The following is an 18244-nucleotide window of genomic DNA, read 5'->3' on the forward strand; positions in this document are numbered from 1 at the left end:
CTGAAATTATCAATTAGCTCTTTCTCTCGCAACCGAGTGGCCACCATTTCCGGAAAAGTGGGCCTTGGAATAGCTACGTTTTAGGGTTTTCTTTGGAAGCAGTGAACGGGCAATTCGGGACAGAGAGCAAGGCATGAGGGCAGTACAGGAAGTGCAGGAGTGGGGAACGCCTCTGCCGAGGTGCCATCCTAAGAGCTCCTGCAGAACGGGGAAATGCGTGGCCAAAAAAGGGGGCTTCCGACTCATCAGCCAGACAACGTCTCAGGGCCCAAGAAATTCTCGAAAAGGGTTTCAATTTTCCTGAGTCTAAGGAAAGCGCGGTTATCTCTATGGAAACCTCAAAAGCAGGAAACCGAGCCAAGTCGGATAGAGGGCAAGGTGGAGAGAAAGCAGGGTATTCTCGGGGGATGTCGTGGGGGAAGGGCCGCTTCAGGCTTACCGCGCAATGCCCAGCACCGAGGTCGGCTCTCAGAGACGGGTGCAGAGGCCGCGAACCTACTAGGATACCCCTGAAGCCCAAAGGAGTGAGATAAGATTTAACGGGGGGGAAAAAAAAAAAAAACAGTGGAGGGGCTCAGTCTCTCACCCGCACCGAAATCAGCAGGGGCTCTTCCTCGCGGCGCAGACGCTTCTGACAAAACGCTAAAATGGCGGCGGCCGCAGCAGTGACTCTGGGTAGAAGGGGAGGCGAGTATACCACCGGATTGGCTGCTCAGTTAAGTTAAAGGCAGGCGTTCCCGCAGATCCTCTTCCTGATTGGTTACCACCAACGCCAATTACCTGAGAGGCCGGGAAGAGGTGGAAACGTCAGTAACCCCGGAGCTTTTATACGAATGCCAATGAGCGCCTATCTCGCGAAGCCGAAGCCAGTGATTGGGCAAGAGATTGGCGTGAGGGAGGAACTACAAACGTGGGCTTTGCCGGCGGGGTGCGGCCCGCCATTAGGCGGAGCAGGCAGGAGCTCCGGTGCGGCGGTCTTTAGTTTCATGGCGCCAATTTTGTGAAGCTTCCACGTTTTGCCACCGACACGTGTATATTCTGACAGTATCCCCCGCTCCATTCTGCCTTCTCCGAATTTCTCCACTCCCCAACCACCACCCCCTCGCAGCCAGGATGCTACGAACGATAGTTTACGCAGACCCCAACGCCAGGTAAGAAAAATAACGAAGCGTCCCCACCTGAAAAACCAACCTCGTCCTTTGCCCAAGAATCCACACCGTAGCCCTAGGAGTCCCGGAGCTCCCCCAAAATCAAACTACGGTCATAGGTGGTGAAAGGAACTCTGGAAACGGTTAATGGGCGCAGCTTCAACTAGGTTATAACGGCCCCGAAGTTGGCCCGGTTGGAAGTTGCGTTACTCAGGAGGCGCTGAGACCAGCTCCCGCGCGGAACCATCCTCCCGGGGTGGGTCCAAAATGAAGAAACGGCTTCTCTGTAAGACCTTGGATATTGAAAACGCCCCCACCCCGCCCTGAGAAAAAACTGGAGCAGCAAAGTTTTTTGTTTTATTTTATTGGGCACCATCAGCCAGAGCTGTAGGTTTAAACTCCTAGAACGGACCTTAAAAAAGCCTAGTCACATCCATCTATAAACAAAATACAATCAAAACAGCATTCTCCGGAGCGTCTGTCTCCCTCATCACATTTTCTTTCTCATCCTTTGGATCTTCATGTAATCCCATATTCAGTGAGCAAGCAATGACCCTTTTTTGCGAGGCAGCTTTTGAGGAGGGAGTTAAGGGGGGGGGGGCGATAGATTAAAGAACTTAAAACACAAAAAGCAGTGAATTATATATGAGGAAGGGATCATGAGTAGAGATGATATACGACCGTCCAAAGCAGCCCCAGAAAAGGGGGTGGGGGCCATAAAGAGGAGGCAAAGTTACGGAAATGAATTTTAAAACCGGACATGACTCAGGAATCAAAGGACATGACTCAGAAATCAAATGGTGAAAAACTGGTCAAGACTAATCTAGGGTGGGAAGAGCGAAGGACCTAAAATCATCGAAATATGACATTTACAGATGTGGTGGTCACTAATCTTGGTCCATTTTCATTGTGGACGCTGATATTCTGAGACTGAGTAAAGGCCATATAATCAGTGATGAAAATCAATTCCATGTTAGTCAGCTGTGTGTGCCCTTTTGAGGTGGCCAGCCATCAGGTGAGGGTCACCACTCAATCTGCAGGGAAATGCATCTGGTATAGAAATCCTCTCAGCTCCTTTCAGTTTGATCTTCCAAACTTTGTGTGTCCCAACAGCCCTGGAGATAACTTTCTTCCAGAATACCAAAGCAGATGAGATCCACTCACTCTAAGAATCTCTCCAGGTCCAAAGGGGAGAGGACTGGGAATATAAATCTCAGGATCACAATCTATACCGATTTGCAGACCACAGCCCCACCCCCGCCCCACCCCCACCCTCAATCTAATTATTTACCTTCTGAAAGCCTTTAAGATGGAGTTATATTTGTTTCATTTTGCAAGCTCATCCAACTGAATAAATGCATTCAATCATCCCCTCCTGCTCCTTAAAACCCACTAAAATTGGAATTTTCAAACTCACCCTATCTGATCTGGTTCTTGCCAGAATCTCCCAATTTCTTAAACCCACCCCCAACACATTGTTCCACCCCAAACACTCCAAACCCCAACCATGCTCCAGTACACTGGCCTTTTTGTTTCAAGTTCATTTAGACTGGAATATTCTTTCTCCAGGTACTTCGGTGACCACCCCAACCAAAAACATCCCTCCTACTCCAACCCTACCTTGAAACTTCATCCCATGACTTCATGTTATTTTTCCAAATACTTACCACCACTTGAAATCCTATGTGTTCATTCCATTTTGTTCTACCTCTTACCCCCCTCCCCCATCAAATACTTGTGCAAGGGCAGGGACTTTTTCTTCTTCCCTTCTCTATCCTCAGTGTTAGAGCTGCACCTGGAACATGGTAGGTACTCAATTATTTGTTGACTTAACATGGGGGGGGGAATGAATGCAAGACTTCTTAGAAACCAAAAGGAGAAATACTTTGGATTTTCAGTCAATATCAGCTAAGACCATGGACACTTAGTTCTAAAATCAAACACGTTTACCCTCATCACCTATTACGCTTTCCAGTCTCCCTAAACAGAAAAAGCAGATGCCCAAAAGCCAGGGGGGTAACCTACACTACAGCTTTTGATTACCAAGATTAGTGCTCGCTTCGGCAGCACATATACTAAAATTGATTACCAAGATTACCAGCTTGACAAATGCTGCAAAATGCTTTACGTAGAAAGATCTGAGTAGTTCAACCACCTCCATGATGTTCACCTATCCAACTCTATTTTACTGAGTACTAAAGAAGCTTAGTATTTGTTCCTTAAAAACCATTAAGGCTTATAAATTAAAGACATCTGGTCCAAAACCTCTAACCTTACCAACCCAACAATCCAAAATAGGATTGAATGCAGTGTTTTAAAAACACCTTGTCCAGAACACTTTAGATGTCATTTGGGAGATTTCTTAGTTTGTTGATCAAGTTGCCAAGCACCTAAAAGGTAAAGTGATTTGTCCAAAGTCATCTAGAAAGCTGCATGTCATAGCCAAGCATAAATATACATTCTGACTGCAGATTTTGAAAAGACAAGTGCCTGAAGCCTGGACTCTTGAAAGGGAAATGAGGGGAAAGTCCAAACTTAGGAAGGAACACTGATGTCAGTGAAAACCATTCAAATGTGAACAAACAATCTATTACTACTTCCACACCCTTGTGGGTGAATATATATAATTTATACACATTAATAACTCTGGCTCCTGTCCAGAAACGAGTTACTGTTTTAGTTAAGAGTTCAAATTAAAAACCAGTATTTGCCAGGGATGTTCAGACTGGCCTGCCTTGACTAGGCCAGTCAAGCAGGCTTTCTAAACCTCCAAATCCCACTGCCAGCTATACTCGATTACCCTCCCCTTACCATCTTTTCCCTATCCTCATACCTTTCTTTTCTATACTCAAGGAGAATCTGATCTCAGGACACTGAAGTGTTGCTGGAGACTGGAGGTAACAAAAACTGGTGTGGTCCGTGGCCAACTTCACTCCTAGGTACCACTCATTTAAAAATACACTGCTTCACTGTTATTCATATGTGCTGCACTCAGAGCTACATCAAAGTCCTTTGCTCGGATATTTGCTCCACTAGGCCCCCCCCCAATCTCTTCAGAATGTTCTAACTCTATGAGATAGCTAGCATTTTTAATGAGCAGTGGCTATATATAAGGTCCTACACTTGTCCTGTGTTATTTGATCCTTCCACAGTATTATAAATGATTACAAGCAAAGTCCTCAATAATTCGATTCAAAATACTGATTCAATCCCTTGATCTACTTTCTAACCATATGATCTTAAGTTACTTAACCTATAGCCTCAATTTCCCTATTTATAAAAGAGGTTTCAAAATACTTAATTGGCATTTGGGCTGCAATGAAGAGCAAATGTAATTCCTTTGTGAAAAGCACTTTTAACAGTGCTTATTTAGCAAGTGTTCAAACCTTCATTTTATAGATAAAAAACGAAAGTTCCTGACATGTCCAAAATCACACAGCTAAGTAGTGACAATTCAAACTCAGGAAACCTGTGACTTTAGAGCCAACACCACCAGTCATTCTTTCTGTGCCAAGTCAATTTTCCAAACAAATTCCATCTCCAGAAAGTTTTAACTAGTGGAGCTGCCTCTTCCTTATCTTCCACTACCCTAGCACTGTTTATTAACTGTAACTAGTTCATTGAAGTAGGTCCTGCCTCCCTATTATAAATTCAAGGTCAGCACAAGGGCTCAGCTACTTGAACACTGTATTTCCAGTATTACTGACACAGTATTTCAAATGACTTAGAGCTATACTTGAAATAATTTTAAGAACCTTTTTTCTGGAAAACTAGGTTCTACCACTTATGATCTCTCTAAAAGTAACTATAAAGTTTTTCACCTGCTTTCCACACGTTTTTAAAGATTTTATTTGAGAGAACGAGACCATGAGCAGGAGGAGGGGGGGGGTAGAGACAGAGAGAGAAGCAGACTCCCCGCTCATCAGGGAGCCTGGCTTGGGGCTCAATTCCAGAACCCCAGAATCATGACTGAGCCAAAGGCAGACACTTAACCAACTGAGCAATCCAGGCTGCCATCACCTGCTCTCCATCTTACCTTCTCTATTACCCAACCTTCTATCACATAATAGTCCATAAATCTAAGAAATGTATTTTCATTATGGCCTCAGTCATCCCGTTATGGTCAGCTTACATGGCTTGACGGGACAAAATGACTAGATAAGCAGTCTGTGCACAGACATTGGCAGAGCTTAACTGATGGGCATGACTAGAAATGCGGCCTGCCCAGAGGCTGACCAGTCAGTGCCAGTCCCATTATCTCCAATACAAGGGATCGAGCCCCAGGCTTACCCCAGACAGAATTTGAAACAAAGTCCAAACCTCAGAAGAGAGCAGGCTGACAAGGCTAGAAGCCTCTATGTGATCTTGTTCCAGGAATAAATCATCTTAAATTTCTCCAATGAAGGTCAAGTTGTAGAGGTGAGAGATGCAGAAGTGCAAAAATCTGAAGGACACTGGGAGCCCATATTCCCCACCCTCTTCTCCCCAAACACACATTAAATATCTGTCTTCCCATTCACTCAACCCAACCATCTGAGGTTATAGGACCCAGAACTTAGAAGTCCACAGAAAGCCAGGTATAAGGAGTGGGCTACAGGATTAACACAGGTGGCATAATTTAAATAAAAGAGGACAAAGGGAATTTTAAAACAATCTGCAAGGAAGAAGAGAATGACAAATGATTTCGCTTTGTAGACTCTTCTGCTTAAACAACGAAAAGCCTGAGGGCTGAGGCAGAAAGGGTATCAGGACCTAAGGATGACAGGCAGTTAGAGTGATCATCTAGGCCAGGTCACTCTGAAGAACTTGGGCTGCAATAAAGAACATCAACACTGGCCTCAAGAGCACATTAAGTTTTTTTTCACAGGAACCGTGGGATTGGAGTAGTGGCAGAACCCTCACTGGAGAAAAAGGAAGAGAGAAAGCCACATGACAAATATTACAAATATACAGGCCACAATCACAGCCCTGCAATCAACCAACCCTGTATTTTCCAGAGTAATAACCAGAGCTAAGCTGGTTAGCTTGGCCCTCAGATCACCCCACCCTCCCTGCAGAAAAGTGACAAGAAACCTATCGAACTCCCCCCACAGTCCTGTAAAGAAATGAAAAGGAACAGCAATGTACCTGGAGGCAAAGCAGTGAGCAGAAAGAGAAACAAGGAAAAGAGCTATGACCCCAGTAACCCTCTGAAATTACCCCAATTAGCATCCACAAGAGTTCATGGTTATAAAGATCATAGGCTTTTGCCCACTGGGCAGGTGAAAGAAAACATCTGGGGCAAGCTACTCTGAATCAGGCAAATTCACGAGAAGCCAGTGAGAGAGGCAGAAAAGAACCCACCTGAACTCCACTTGATTGACACATATAACTGCCCAAAATCACCTTGCCCCAGCAAACTCCCAAATCGAATCTCTGTAAGTCCCCATGCCCAAAGGAACATCATTATGTTCCTACCCGACCAGTCTTCTTCCATTCACTCACTATTAGTAAGCCCAAGCCTCCATCTTGTCCCTGCCTGGAATTGCCTGCCCCCCAACCCCCCGCCAGGTCCTCTCAACACACCCACCCCACCCACCAGTCCCAGAATAAAAATATAGGAAGATTCTTCAATTCCTCCCTCTAACCCAGGATCCCTACTTGGGTTATGCTTGTACCTCACCCCTTTCCCAGTCTGAGGTCACCTTCAGATATAAACCCAGCAAGAAAACATCTGGAAACCTTGACAAATGGAGATAGGGGAAGTGAGTCTCGGCACTACGATGGTAGAAGTTGACAGGACACAGGAAGGACGCTCCATGGTGATGTTCAACAGGCGAAATACCAGGTATATTGCCAGATCCCCCATACCTGCTTCCAATTGTCCCTGTTCCTCCTTTCTCTAACCACAGGGAAGTACCAGACACTGAAATCACCCCTACCCCATTACTGGCTCCCCTCTGGGTCCCAGCTCCAACGCTCACTCAAGCCCACTGCCTGGAGACTAGCCTTGTAAGCACCAAAGCAGCCTATTTCCCCACTTCTCACTTGAGAAGCCATACCCCAGGACCACCCTACTGGAGCACAGGTTGTTTCCGAACTGGAGATAAGTTAGGGGAAAATGGGCAATAAATTTACTTAGTGTGATCAAGTTAAGGGCTGAGAAGTCCAAGCAACTTGGTCTGGACTTTCCAGTCCTAAAGATGGCAGACTGGTAGGACAACGATGACCTAAATGCCTTTGGGCAGCAGGGAAATCACTAGTTCCCACATTCAAACCCCTTTCCTCATCTGCCCTGGGGTTCTCCAGCTGCCTTTCTTTTAGCTGTCATGTCTTCCTGGATGTCAAACTGGCTCCTCTGAAACTGAGTGCAATCAAGACAATGACAACCAGGTTTCCAAACTGCAAATTGCCCCAAGTTTTATTTGTAGTCCATACAAAAGGGAAAAAAAATCAAGGTTTTCTAACACCACCTACTTGGGGAGATGGGGATGTGGGACTGTGCCACTCAGCATCAGCTAGAACATCAGGGGGTCAGTAGGGATTTGGACATATACCAACCGACTGTCCCGACAGGAATTCAGTCTCAACACAGTCTATAGAGGAACAAAGTCAGGGCCCCCTGGACTGCTGGCACAGCTTGGCGCATAGGAAATGGTTAAGCTAACCCTTTCCTGGCCTCCCTCACATCTAAAAAGAAAAAGGCGCCGCCGACCTCTCAGCTGCAGGTTGCTTCCCCATCCAGACGACCTTAAATATCGCGCACAAAAATAAAAGGGAGCCAGGAAAAAATAAAAACATAAAAGAAATTCCCATCCTGGGAGATGGGAGGCAGGGGAGAGGGGAAACCGCAGATCTAGAGCCAGTAGCAAGATTTGCTGCTGAGGCGAAGGAACAAAGGTTACTGCCGAACACTCAAAAGGATCATCTCCTGGGGAAGGCCCACAGGGTAGAGGGGATGAAAAACCGCAAACAGGAGAGGTATGGGCCAGTGGTTATAACCTGGGTCTGCACCCTACCCCACCTTTCCTCTCCTTCCCCCCCTGTGGTGCCCCATCCCAGGATGGCCCTACATGCGGCGCTGGTAGCCAGAGTGCATCTGAGCTGCCCGCAGGTAATCATTATAGGAGCCCGAATAGCGTGCGTAATCGGAATGGGCATCGGGCAGGCGACGGTAATCCAGCGAGGACTTTGTCGGCGAGCGGCGGAACGAAAGCTGCGACTCTGATAAACGGCGGTAATCAGAGAGCTCGGCTAAACGCCGGTCGGAACCATACCTAGTCGAGAGAAGAAGACAGTTGGTGAATGAGACAATTGAGGGGAGGGCTCCAGGTGGGCATGGGGGAGATGCCAATGGGGATAGGGAGGGTGTGATCAGATTGGTCTCCAACAAACAAGATTTTGTCAGAAGGCTCATCACCCTATCCAGGGCAAGAAATCAAGCCTGGTTAACTCAGTGGGAAACCAAGCCCACCACTGAAGCCCTCCCTTCTCAACTGGCCAAGGTGGATTTTGGTCTATATTCCCAAATCACAAACAAACTATCCCCCCTGGGCCCCGCACAGAAAGACCTTGGTTGTTTATCAACAGAACGGCGGACGAAAGCAAGGTCCCCAACTTCCCCAAAGAGTGGACGCACCTCATACACCTTGCCTTCAGCCAGTGAGTGCCAAAGGGACTATTCTTTCAAACCCACCCCACCAAAGCCAGGACAACCACATGACAGGCTTAAGGATCCTTGAGACGGTGGGAAAGGCTATGGGCCACAATCCTGCAGGCAGTAGCTCCAATGGCACTTGGGCTAGCCTAGACAGGTGACACTTTTCCCAGCCTGACTAGCTGGCACCACCCCAGGCTGAGCACTAATGCTCTACCTGAACCCTGGTGACCAGAAAAGTTCACAGACATCAACCCTTTGGACATCCCATGGGAGTAGAGGAGAGAAGACCAAGGGAGGGGCCAGTGGCTCCAGTTTCCCTCCCCTGCCAACCTCAGCCCCTTGCCCTAAGCCCCAGCTGGGGGCAGAGGCGGGGGGGCATACAGTACCTTTTCGACATGGCGACAGCCTTTTTGTAGGGATCGTCGTAGCTGGCCCGGGGTGGGGAGAGGCGGGTACGCTCATAGGGCGGCGGGGTGCTGTTGGCGTTGGCAACGGCCCCCTGGGACATGGACAGGTAGGCTGCAGACGGCTGACCTGCCCCATCGTAGGCATTGCCCGGCTGGCCACGGTAGGAGGCAGCAGCCTGGGGATGCTGCTGGGCAGCATAGGAAGCAGCCAATGAGGCTGACGACTGAGTGCGGTATGGAGCTGCCAGGGTGGCAGAAGGCTGGGCCCCGTAGGCAGCTGCAGCACCATAGGAGCCAGTGGCCGCAGCAGCTGACTGAGCCCCATAGGAGCCTGACAGGCCCATTGATGCTTGAGCCCCATAACTATTCAGCTGGGTCTGAACAACCGGCTGGGCCCCATAGGAGCCAGCCATCGGGGTAGTGGCTTGTGCAGCATAGGCGGCTGGTTGGCTGGCATAGGCAGCAGCTGTAGCTGGCTGTGCCACATAGGCAGCCGGCTGGGAAGAGTAAGAAGCAGCCTGTTGTGCAGCATATGGGGCAGACTGGGCATTGTAAGAGGCCGAGGGCTGGGCATTGTAAGAAGCTGCCTGGGCCCCATAAGCTAGTGAGGAGGCTGCAGACTGGGCCCCATAGGAGGCTGCCTGGGCCCCATAAGAGCCTAGGGAGGAAGCTGCTCCCTGGGTGTTGTAGGAGGAGGCAGCCGCACGAACCCCATAGGAAGAGGCAGCCTGCGCGCCATAAGATGATGGCTGGTTACCATAAGAGGCAAGGGAGGAACCCTGAGCCCCATAGGAGTTGAGCGAGGAAGCCGCAGCTGGCTGACCCCCATAGGAGGAGAGAGCTGAGGCTGAGGGCTGGGCTCCACCATATGGACCAAGCGAGGAAGCTGCGGCAGACTGGGAGCTAGGGCTAGCCAGCTGGCCCCTGTATGGAGCCCCAAGGGAGACAGAGGGCTGAGCGCGGTAAGAGGCTGCCTGGGCTGTCATGGGCTGAGTCCGATAGCCAACACCCAAAGAGGCAGAAGGCTGGGCCCTGTAGGCAGCTCCCAGTGACACTGAGGGCTGGGCCCGGTAGGTGGCTGGCTGGGCCGTCAGAGGAGCCACATAGGAGGCTCGGGGAGGTGAACGGCGCAGGGGGCTGCGGTCGCGACCAAAGAAGGGTGGTGTGGGCTGACGGGCTTGCCCATCAAAGCCACCAGTGCTGTTGCCAAAAGCCTGCTGGTAGTCGAAGGTGGCAGAGAAGCCACCAGTTCCAGGGAATGCCGTATCCCCAGCCCCTGGTTTCTTGGTCTTGTCCCCAGACTGGATAGCCAGGCCAGGCCCCTTCTTCTGACCCTTGGTTGAGAGTTCCACGTTGATGCGCTTGCCCTTCACTTCTTTGCCGTTGAGCTGCGCGATGGCGGCTTTGGCATCTGCTTCCTTCTCCATGTGAACAAACGCGTAGTCTGATAAAGCAGCAGACAGAGGGTTAGCAATTAGGGGGGCAGGGCATGCTACCTGATGGGTCCCAAACTGGACACACAACAGCACCCAGCTGTTGCCAGCTACCTCCAGGCCTCCAAACCCTCCTCTCCAGGAGTATGTCATAAAACATGGTTCCCACATAACAAAGCTTCCAACTGTCCCAAGCATCACCTTTCCCTATGGCCTTCTCCCCATTCTCCCCTTCCCCCCTGCTACCTCACCCAACTTTCTGGAGAGAAGAGCAAAGATGAACTGTAACACAGGATAAAAATCTTCCCACCTCCTGTAAGTGTAAACCACCAGACAAAACAGAGAAAGGGTTCTTGGATCACTCGATTACTTAGTGTTCTCTAGCCCAAGGTCACCAAACACTACTGCTCACCTTTGAACCATAACTCTGAAATACTGGAAATGACCAATTATGTCTTGGCATGACCCATGTCTCAGCCCAGGGTCCAATTAAAGCAAGAAAGCTAGACTGAAATGCACAGTTCATTAAATGCTTCCAATGTCATCTCCCTTTCTCTGAGTACTTTCATTTTCAAAGGATTTCCATGCACAGGCCTTCATTTGGGCCTCACAATAATCCTGAGACAGGCAAAGCAAAGGATCATTATCTCCATTTTACAGGGGTACAAACATGCTCAGAGAATTTATACGGCCCTAGATCAAAACTTATTAGAGCCAGGAATAGAATTCCAGTTCTTCTGCGCCCCTTCACTACACCAGTCTATCCCTGAGAAATCAATATATAAGGCATGACTGTGTAAGATAACTAGAAATTTAAACTGAGAACAGGTGCAGCTGGAGCTCATGTAAGTCACTGAGGTGTGGGAATGGAAACTGAGCCTCTTGGCTGAATTCAGGCCTAAGCCCCCTACCCTAGGCTATGTCATATCCTCTACTTGTTCCTCTTCAAGGGACAGAAATATATATACCTTACCCCTTGGATTCCTGTTCACAGAGCAGACTATTTACAGGAAAGATCTGGTTTCCTAGCTTCAAGATGAGAAGCTACAATTGCAGGTTCTGCTAAGCAGGTTACCCTTGAGGTCCTCATTTAGGATCTGAATGAGCTGTGGTGGGATACAGACTTAAGATAGGATGCTGGGATCTCAAAGTCCTACTTATCTCCCATACAGAAGGAGACAACTTTAGAAAGGGGAGGAGTAGGAAGAAATTCTTATTCGTGTCCAAATTCACAAACCACAATGGTGCAAGCAGGATCTGAAAAACAATGACAAGATCACGCTCATGGGAAATAAGGCCATGCACTTTAACCCATCCGACCCCATGGCTATTTAAGTACCAAGTACCAGGACCCCATCTCTCACACATCAGTTTAGGAAACAAAAAACTAACTGGATGAAATTACTAAGATTCTATTCTTGAAGATAAGAAATCCTTTTACATAGCCTTGAAATAAGTGTCTGAATTTCTAGAAATTTTCCTATCAGGATGCCCTCTCTAGCTGCTCTGAGAGCAAGTTATTTTTCTCAGTGTGAGGCAATGCCATCAACCTGCCTCTCATACAAATGAAAATAAAAATATAATCAACAGGTACAAATCATAAGTATGATACAGCCAAAGAATACTGAGTTAGGCACTTAAAAGCCTGTTACAGATCCAGATGTTACTGACTTGCCAAATCTGTCCTACCCACCTGAGTTAGGAGGTTCAAATAAGAAAATAAAAGTGCCTCGTTAAATATAAATAGCTATATAATAATGATAAAGAATTATGATTACTCAATCCTAGGAATAACAACCATAGGCTTCTCTCCCTACAGAGTATTATCCTTCATCTGTAATAATAAAAAATAACAGCTACCATACCATTTGTATGTGCAGGCTTAAAACCTGCCAGAGATGATGAAAGAACAAAATGAACCATCCCAAATACCTCCATGGTCAGAATCTGATTTCTTACCTACCAATTAAAGCAAAGTGTTCCTTTTGGATTAGCCACAGGATATTAGAACTGTCCTATGGTCTCTCACCACCACTTTGGGTAGAGGTAGCTAAAAACAGATACTAGTGATCAGAGACCTCTTTAAAAGCAGAGACTAAAAAAATAAAAGCAAGAGACTGAGCTGACCCTCCAGAGAATGCAGTGCCAAGCAGAAAACAGAAGCCTGTCGGCAGATTAAGGGAAATGAAAAAAAAAATCTTCAAACACTATGACAGAGTATTAATGAATGATATTACAGTCCTGGCTAACCCATCCACAGATTCCTGAGACTAGAACAAGCTAGGGAAAAACACCCAACAACAACTTCAAAGGGTTTGTAAGAGCAACAGGACATCCCACTGTCTACTCTCTACTTAGCTAGGTTTTGTTAAGAAACCAAGTTGAAGTTTGAAAACGGAGATTTCGATTTCACATGTACGATTCAACTGACTGCCCATATGAATTATATCACTGATTTTTATCACTGGCTTTTTAAAAAACCATTAGGTACAATTATAACCAATTTACATCAAAGAGTTCCTAAGCCAAACAGTAAAGAGCAGTATGACTTGGTTGTCCAGCTAATCTAATCACATCAGGGCTAAGCCAGCAGCCAAACCAAGACCTAGCCCTATCAAAGATGCCCAGGAACCCAATTAATCCTAGGATGATGAAAAACCAGAAATCTACAGACTCCAGAAACATATCTGCCTGGAGAGCTAGTTCAAGAAACAGTAACCTCTGGGAGAAATCCACTGCATTTAAAGGCAAAAAAGCAAGCAATGTTTTACACAGATCACCTACTGGTCTGGCGGCATCACAATTCTTCTAGCATCAAGAGAATCCAGAAAAATGAGTTTTCCTATCCTGAGGGAAATAGAAATCTCTAAACTACAGATTTGTGTACAACAGGGAAAAACGGCCACCTACAAAAAATAGAGGAAACAGTTTCCTCTTCTGCCTTTCAGACCTCCCCTGAAGCCTAAATGGTTCCGAAAGCTGTCAGCAACTCTCCTACTTCATCTTTGAACACCCAATAGAATGTAACCATGGAAAGTAGTTACAATCCAGTTGCTATGGAGATTTTTGCTCTTTAAATCAAATCATATCTACACCTCAGGGGTAACCAAGCAACTATGTTTTTCCACTGTGAAATAAAACAGAACTGGTTGTCCTGTGCAACCCCAAGCTTCTGTGCTTTTCAAAGACCTGACAGCCAACACCAGAAGACTTGATTATCGAATGACCATTCTCAACCCAAGAAATGAGTGTTTATAAAACCAGAGCCAGTCTCTTCTGCTACATTCCCAACTTAAAAATCTCACTTTCTTTCACCCCAGAGAGACAGAAAAGCATCAGTGAAGGAAATAACAGTCAAATCTTTCCCAGAGTCTGACGTCAGAGTATCAGGACTTCTGTTACTTATCAGGGTAACTACAAATAACAGCTAACCACTACTCCCTGATGAAGTTAACACATTTCCACTAACTGAATGTTTACAAAAGGATAAAATAGTCAAAACTTTCGCTTTCTCACTAAGTATCAGCCAGGAGTTCTATAAACCACATACAGTTACACACTTCACCCTTCCCACCACTGTCACTTGGTCTCAGACCAGAGAGAATAGAAGGAAATTTTTGGTTTGTCCACCAGCTGAAAACAAGCATCTTGACCAATGAGTTCCATGGAGACTGTCCCCTTAGGTGCTAATTTCTAGATTCCCAATCTAGTAGTCATCATGCCTGAGAACCACAAAAGAAATGTGGTAAGTCAATTAAACACAGAATTCTCATAGTGAGTCATGTACCCTTATCCATTTCCTGGCCAGATGCCCAATCTGAAGTCCTTCCTATTCTAACTCTAAACAAAAGCAAAAATCAATGTACCACATAGCCTGCCTCAGAGCCCCCAGCAACAAAGCCTGATTCTGGATATTCGTAGACTTGCATAACCTGAGTTAAGGAAAACAGAATGCAGTATTAATGCAGAACAAGGAATTGCTCCTAGTAGTGGAGCCTGCAACCCCTTACACTTTCCCAGTTTCAGAAAGGACAAGGAATAGCCCAAAAGATATGACCATCCAGGGCAGCAAATGAAGTGTCTTGGTGGAAATAAGCACCTGCACCATTTCCTATCACCAAAACTTTTCAGAGTAAGAGCAGGTATGAATCCAGCACCAGGAGTAGGGCATCAGATGCCTCCCCCAGGTTACATCCTTGAAGATGGCAAAGTTTACTCTGATCTGTTCCCAAGAGAAACCGAAAAAGGCCACATATACAAAAGGGCTATCCCACCGAACCTTGACAACATAAAAGAAAAAGAACTTACAGGATAGAAACCTAGACTATAAAAAAGGTCAACTGGGTGCCAAAAAGAAGTCGGGCCTAAGTTACAGTGATACATTTTTCTTCAAGAAAAGGCAAACTAGGGATCTACCTAAGGATTAGACTACTCCAGCAAAGACGATTAGCAAGTAAACCTGTTTTGCCGATGTTTAACCAAGACCTCTCACACGTGCCTCTCCATGTCACCCTCAGCCAGAGTATATGCCCCCTTGCAAAATCACCAAGCTTATAAAAGAACACTGCCCCAAGGACATGGGCTGGCAAGTAAAGGTTATGGAAAAGAGGCCTTCATAAAACAAGCCTCCTTCCACATTCAAAAGGTCCAGGTTCCCAGTTCATAGATGTAAAATCGAGCCTAGTTTGTGGGACTTGGAAAACAGCGTTGCCACGTCTAACCCACCTAACGATACTTAAAGGCCAAAATGATTCGGAAGGGGCCCCTCCTATACCCACGAGTAACTATACCCATGAGTAGACCCATGCCACACAAAGCTAGAAGATCCCAGCCCGAGAAATGTCCAAGGGCCCCGTTACCTTCCGCTCGGGAGCATTCATCGGGAGGGAACACGAGGGTGGCCTTGGGGCATCAGCCCCCACCTTTTCCCTCTTCCCTTGCTCTGACCGACGTCTGGAGAGGAAGGGGGGAAGTGGCGAAATCTTCCCCGTTCCACGATCCGGCTTGTGCCCGTCACTTCCCAATTTCCGCTCGGTGCCAGGCCCAGGAGACCAGTGGAAGGCGCGCCCCCGGTACACTCGCAAGTCTCTCAGGCGCGTCCCCGGCCCCGTAGCTCGGCTCATAGTGGCCGCCGAACCCACCCAGAGCCGCTTCCTCCCATCTGGAGAATAGTGCCTGGACCGCAGGGGAGGAGGGTGACTACCCAACGCGCCCCCAACACCTCCGGCCTCGCTCCCGCGGACTTCCCCACCCGCCCCAACCGCGCGGTGACCGACCCCCGGGAAAGGGGCGTGGCTAACAAGCTGAGTGCCCAGAGCGCGCCCGCGCCCCCGCCCCCGCGCGCCCCCGCGTTACCTTTCACCACGTCACACTCGATGACGCGTCCGCGGCGCTCGAACAGGCTGCGCAATTCCTGGCTCGTGCACGCAGCCGACACATTGCCCACGAAAATCTTCCAAGTGTTAAGAGGCCGTGGGCGCGACATCTCCACCACGAGTGCGCGCCCCGGCCGCAGCTCGTGGCCGTGCAGGGCCTCGATGGCGCGCAGCGCGCCTGCGTTCTCGCGCATGTGCACGAAGGCGAACTGTTTCATGACGGCGCAGCTCATGACCGTGCCGTAGGGCGCGAAGAGGGCTGCTAGCTCCTCTGGCGTTGTATCCGCCCCATCGACGTTTCCCACGAATATCTTCATTTTGCCGCCGCAGCCGCCTTCCCGGAGAGCCAGGACCTCTCCTCCAGCGACAGGCGAGACGTCCGACCGGCCGGCAGTCCTCCCCAGGAATGGCTGGCGACCGAGAACCCCGCCGCGCAGGCGCTCTGGCCCAGCCAATCGGAGCCCATATCCCGCGCGTCCTTCTGCCAATCAGAGAGGCTGAAGGAAGATGCACTCAGGCGCAGCCAATCCCAGAGGGTCTGGAGCCCGCTCGTTAGCAGAGGGGGCGGGAAAGGGACGACGGCGCGCGACCAACCGCCACTGCCGGGGGGAGGGGGAAGAGGAGGGTTGGAGAGGGGGGAACGCGCGCGGGGAGCGTCGGCGGCGGAGAGGCCTAGTCGGTGAGACGGCCTCTGGCCCGGGTGGGGCCGGGATCTGCGGGCCCAAGGAAAAACTTTGTTCAGTCGGAAGTCAGAACTCCTCCCACCTGGCAGCCTAAGCCAAACCTGGTGATAGCAGGGAGCGCGTCCGTGGGAGGGTCGGGCCTGACGGAAGAAACCAGAACAGCCGCCTTCAGTCAGCAAACTGCCGCCTCCGGGACCATGCTGGGCTGTCTGAGGGCCTGAGAGGCATCTGCCCAGGAGCACCTTCTTGCTGTTAATTCATTTTTTGGAAATACATTCCCTAATGTTGCTGAGATCCGTGGCAGAGGATGGAGACTGAAAAATCAGAGTTTCATCTTTGCTTTTATGGAATTTCCAAGAGAGGAATAATGAGATCACTCTTGTGTGGATTTGACATTTTACACAATAGAAAGTTTAATGAAACAATGTTAGGTCAGAAGAACAGTCTCTGAGGGATCAAAAGTTGAGCCTTAAAAAAAAAAAATCAAAACCAACGGATGTATGTAAATAAAAATATTTTGAATGGCAGAAGACATCAAAAACATAAATACATGTGACAAATTCAGGAAAATATTTACCTACATGTTCATTCTACTAGTTCTACTGAGCACCTACCAAATGGGCAGCACCAAAGATATAGCAGTGAACAAAAAATGTCAAAAATCCTGTCCTTGGGGGCTCCGGGTGCGCGGGCGCACCTGGCCCTCCACAAAAAAAAATAATAAAAATAAAAATAAAAAATCCTGTCCTTGTAGCTTATACTATGGTGAAGATAAATATAACAAACAAGTAAAACATATAGACTATTCGATGGTGTTAGGGGCGCCTGGGTGGTTCATTTTTTTGGGCTACGGACTGTTGATCTCCACTCAGATCTGGGTCTCAGGGTTGAGTTGGAGCCCTGCTTTGGGATCCGTGATAGGTGTGGGTATTTTATCAAAAATTTAAAAAGTAAAAATTAAAAGACGGTGCTAAAGATTTGAAATGGCAGCGCAAGCAAGCCATCCTAAGGGGAATCATTCCAGCCAGAAAGTACAAGTCAAAAAGTCCTGGGGCAAGAGTATGTCTGCCTGTTCAAGGAATAGCAAAGTGCCAGTATGGCTGGAAACTACAACAGAGTAAATAAAGAGCATGAGGATGTAGGGTGAGGTTGTAGCACACTGTGGATCGATGAAATGACTGGCTTTCACTTTTTTTTAAGTGTTTTATTCAACAATTCCATACCTCACCCAAATACATATCACACCAAGTGCACTCCTTAATTCTCTTCACCTATATAACCAATTCCCCACCTACCTCCCCTCTGGTAACCACCAGTTTGTTCTCTATAGTTAAGTTTTTTTCTTCGGGTGCCTGGGTGGCTCAGTCAAGTGTCCAACTTGATTTCAACTTTGGTCATGATCTCAGGATTGTGAGAGATGGAGCCCCATATCGGGTTCCATGGCATGGAGCCCGCTTAAGATTCTGCCCCTCCCCCCTTCTCTCTTTCTCCCTTTAAAAAAAAAAAGTGTGTGTGGTTTTTTTTTAAATATTTTATTTATTTATTCATGAGAGACAGAG

At 47.9% G+C, this 18244-nt stretch overlaps 2 protein-coding genes across 6 annotated transcripts in view; both read right to left on the reverse strand.

Annotated features, from left to right (window-relative positions):
- LOC129500507 (RNA-binding protein 4) overlaps nucleotides 1-710 on the reverse strand; it is a 30864-nt gene extending 30154 nt beyond the window's left edge. For all 3 annotated transcript variants that reach the window (XM_055311036.1, XM_055311046.1, XM_055311027.1), the window contains exon 1: nucleotides 587-710. The gene's annotated coding sequence lies outside the window, so the exon portion shown is untranslated. The remainder of the gene's footprint in view (nucleotides 1-586) is intronic.
- RBM14 (RNA binding motif protein 14) lies at nucleotides 702-16421 on the reverse strand. Of its 3 annotated transcripts, none has more exons than XM_055311008.1 (3): nucleotides 15983-16421; nucleotides 10528-10638; nucleotides 711-780 (listed from the first exon to the last, which is right to left on the reverse strand). In XM_055311008.1, exons 1-3 carry the CDS (start codon nucleotides 16317-16319, stop codon nucleotides 761-763), a joined length of 468 nt encoding a protein of 155 aa, XP_055166983.1. In that variant the 5' UTR covers nucleotides 16320-16421; the 3' UTR covers nucleotides 711-760. The 3 variants fall into 3 exon arrangements, with proteins under 3 accessions (XP_055166991.1, XP_055166983.1, XP_055166973.1); XM_055310998.1 differs by lacking the exon at nucleotides 711-780 and adding an exon at nucleotides 7522-8404 and having other exon boundaries at nucleotides 9174-10638; XM_055311016.1 differs by lacking the exon at nucleotides 10528-10638 and having other exon boundaries at nucleotides 702-780.
- Between the last annotated feature and the right edge of the window lie 1823 nt (nucleotides 16422-18244).

This window comes from Nyctereutes procyonoides, unplaced genomic scaffold, assembly GCF_905146905.1.
Source record: "Nyctereutes procyonoides isolate TBG_1078 unplaced genomic scaffold, NYPRO_anot_genome, whole genome shotgun sequence".
NCBI classification, from domain to species: Eukaryota; Metazoa; Chordata; class Mammalia; order Carnivora; family Canidae; genus Nyctereutes; species Nyctereutes procyonoides.

What these genes read in the sequence shown, in the direction of transcription:
- RBM14 (XM_055310998.1), bottom strand. Translation starts at nt 16,319, where the DNA reads ATGAAGATATTCGTGGGAAACGTCGATGGGGCGGATACAACGCCAGAG. An exon ending in CGAGTGTGACGTGGTGAAAG is followed by an intron (nt 10,639 to 15,982) that starts GTAACGCGGGGG and finishes CTGCTTTATCAG; the next exon opens with ACTACGCGTTTGTTCACATG. An exon ending in GCTGTCGCCATGTCGAAAAG is followed by an intron (nt 8,405 to 9,173) that starts GTACTGTATGCC and finishes TCTCTCGACTAG; the next exon opens with GTATGGTTCCGACCGGCGTT.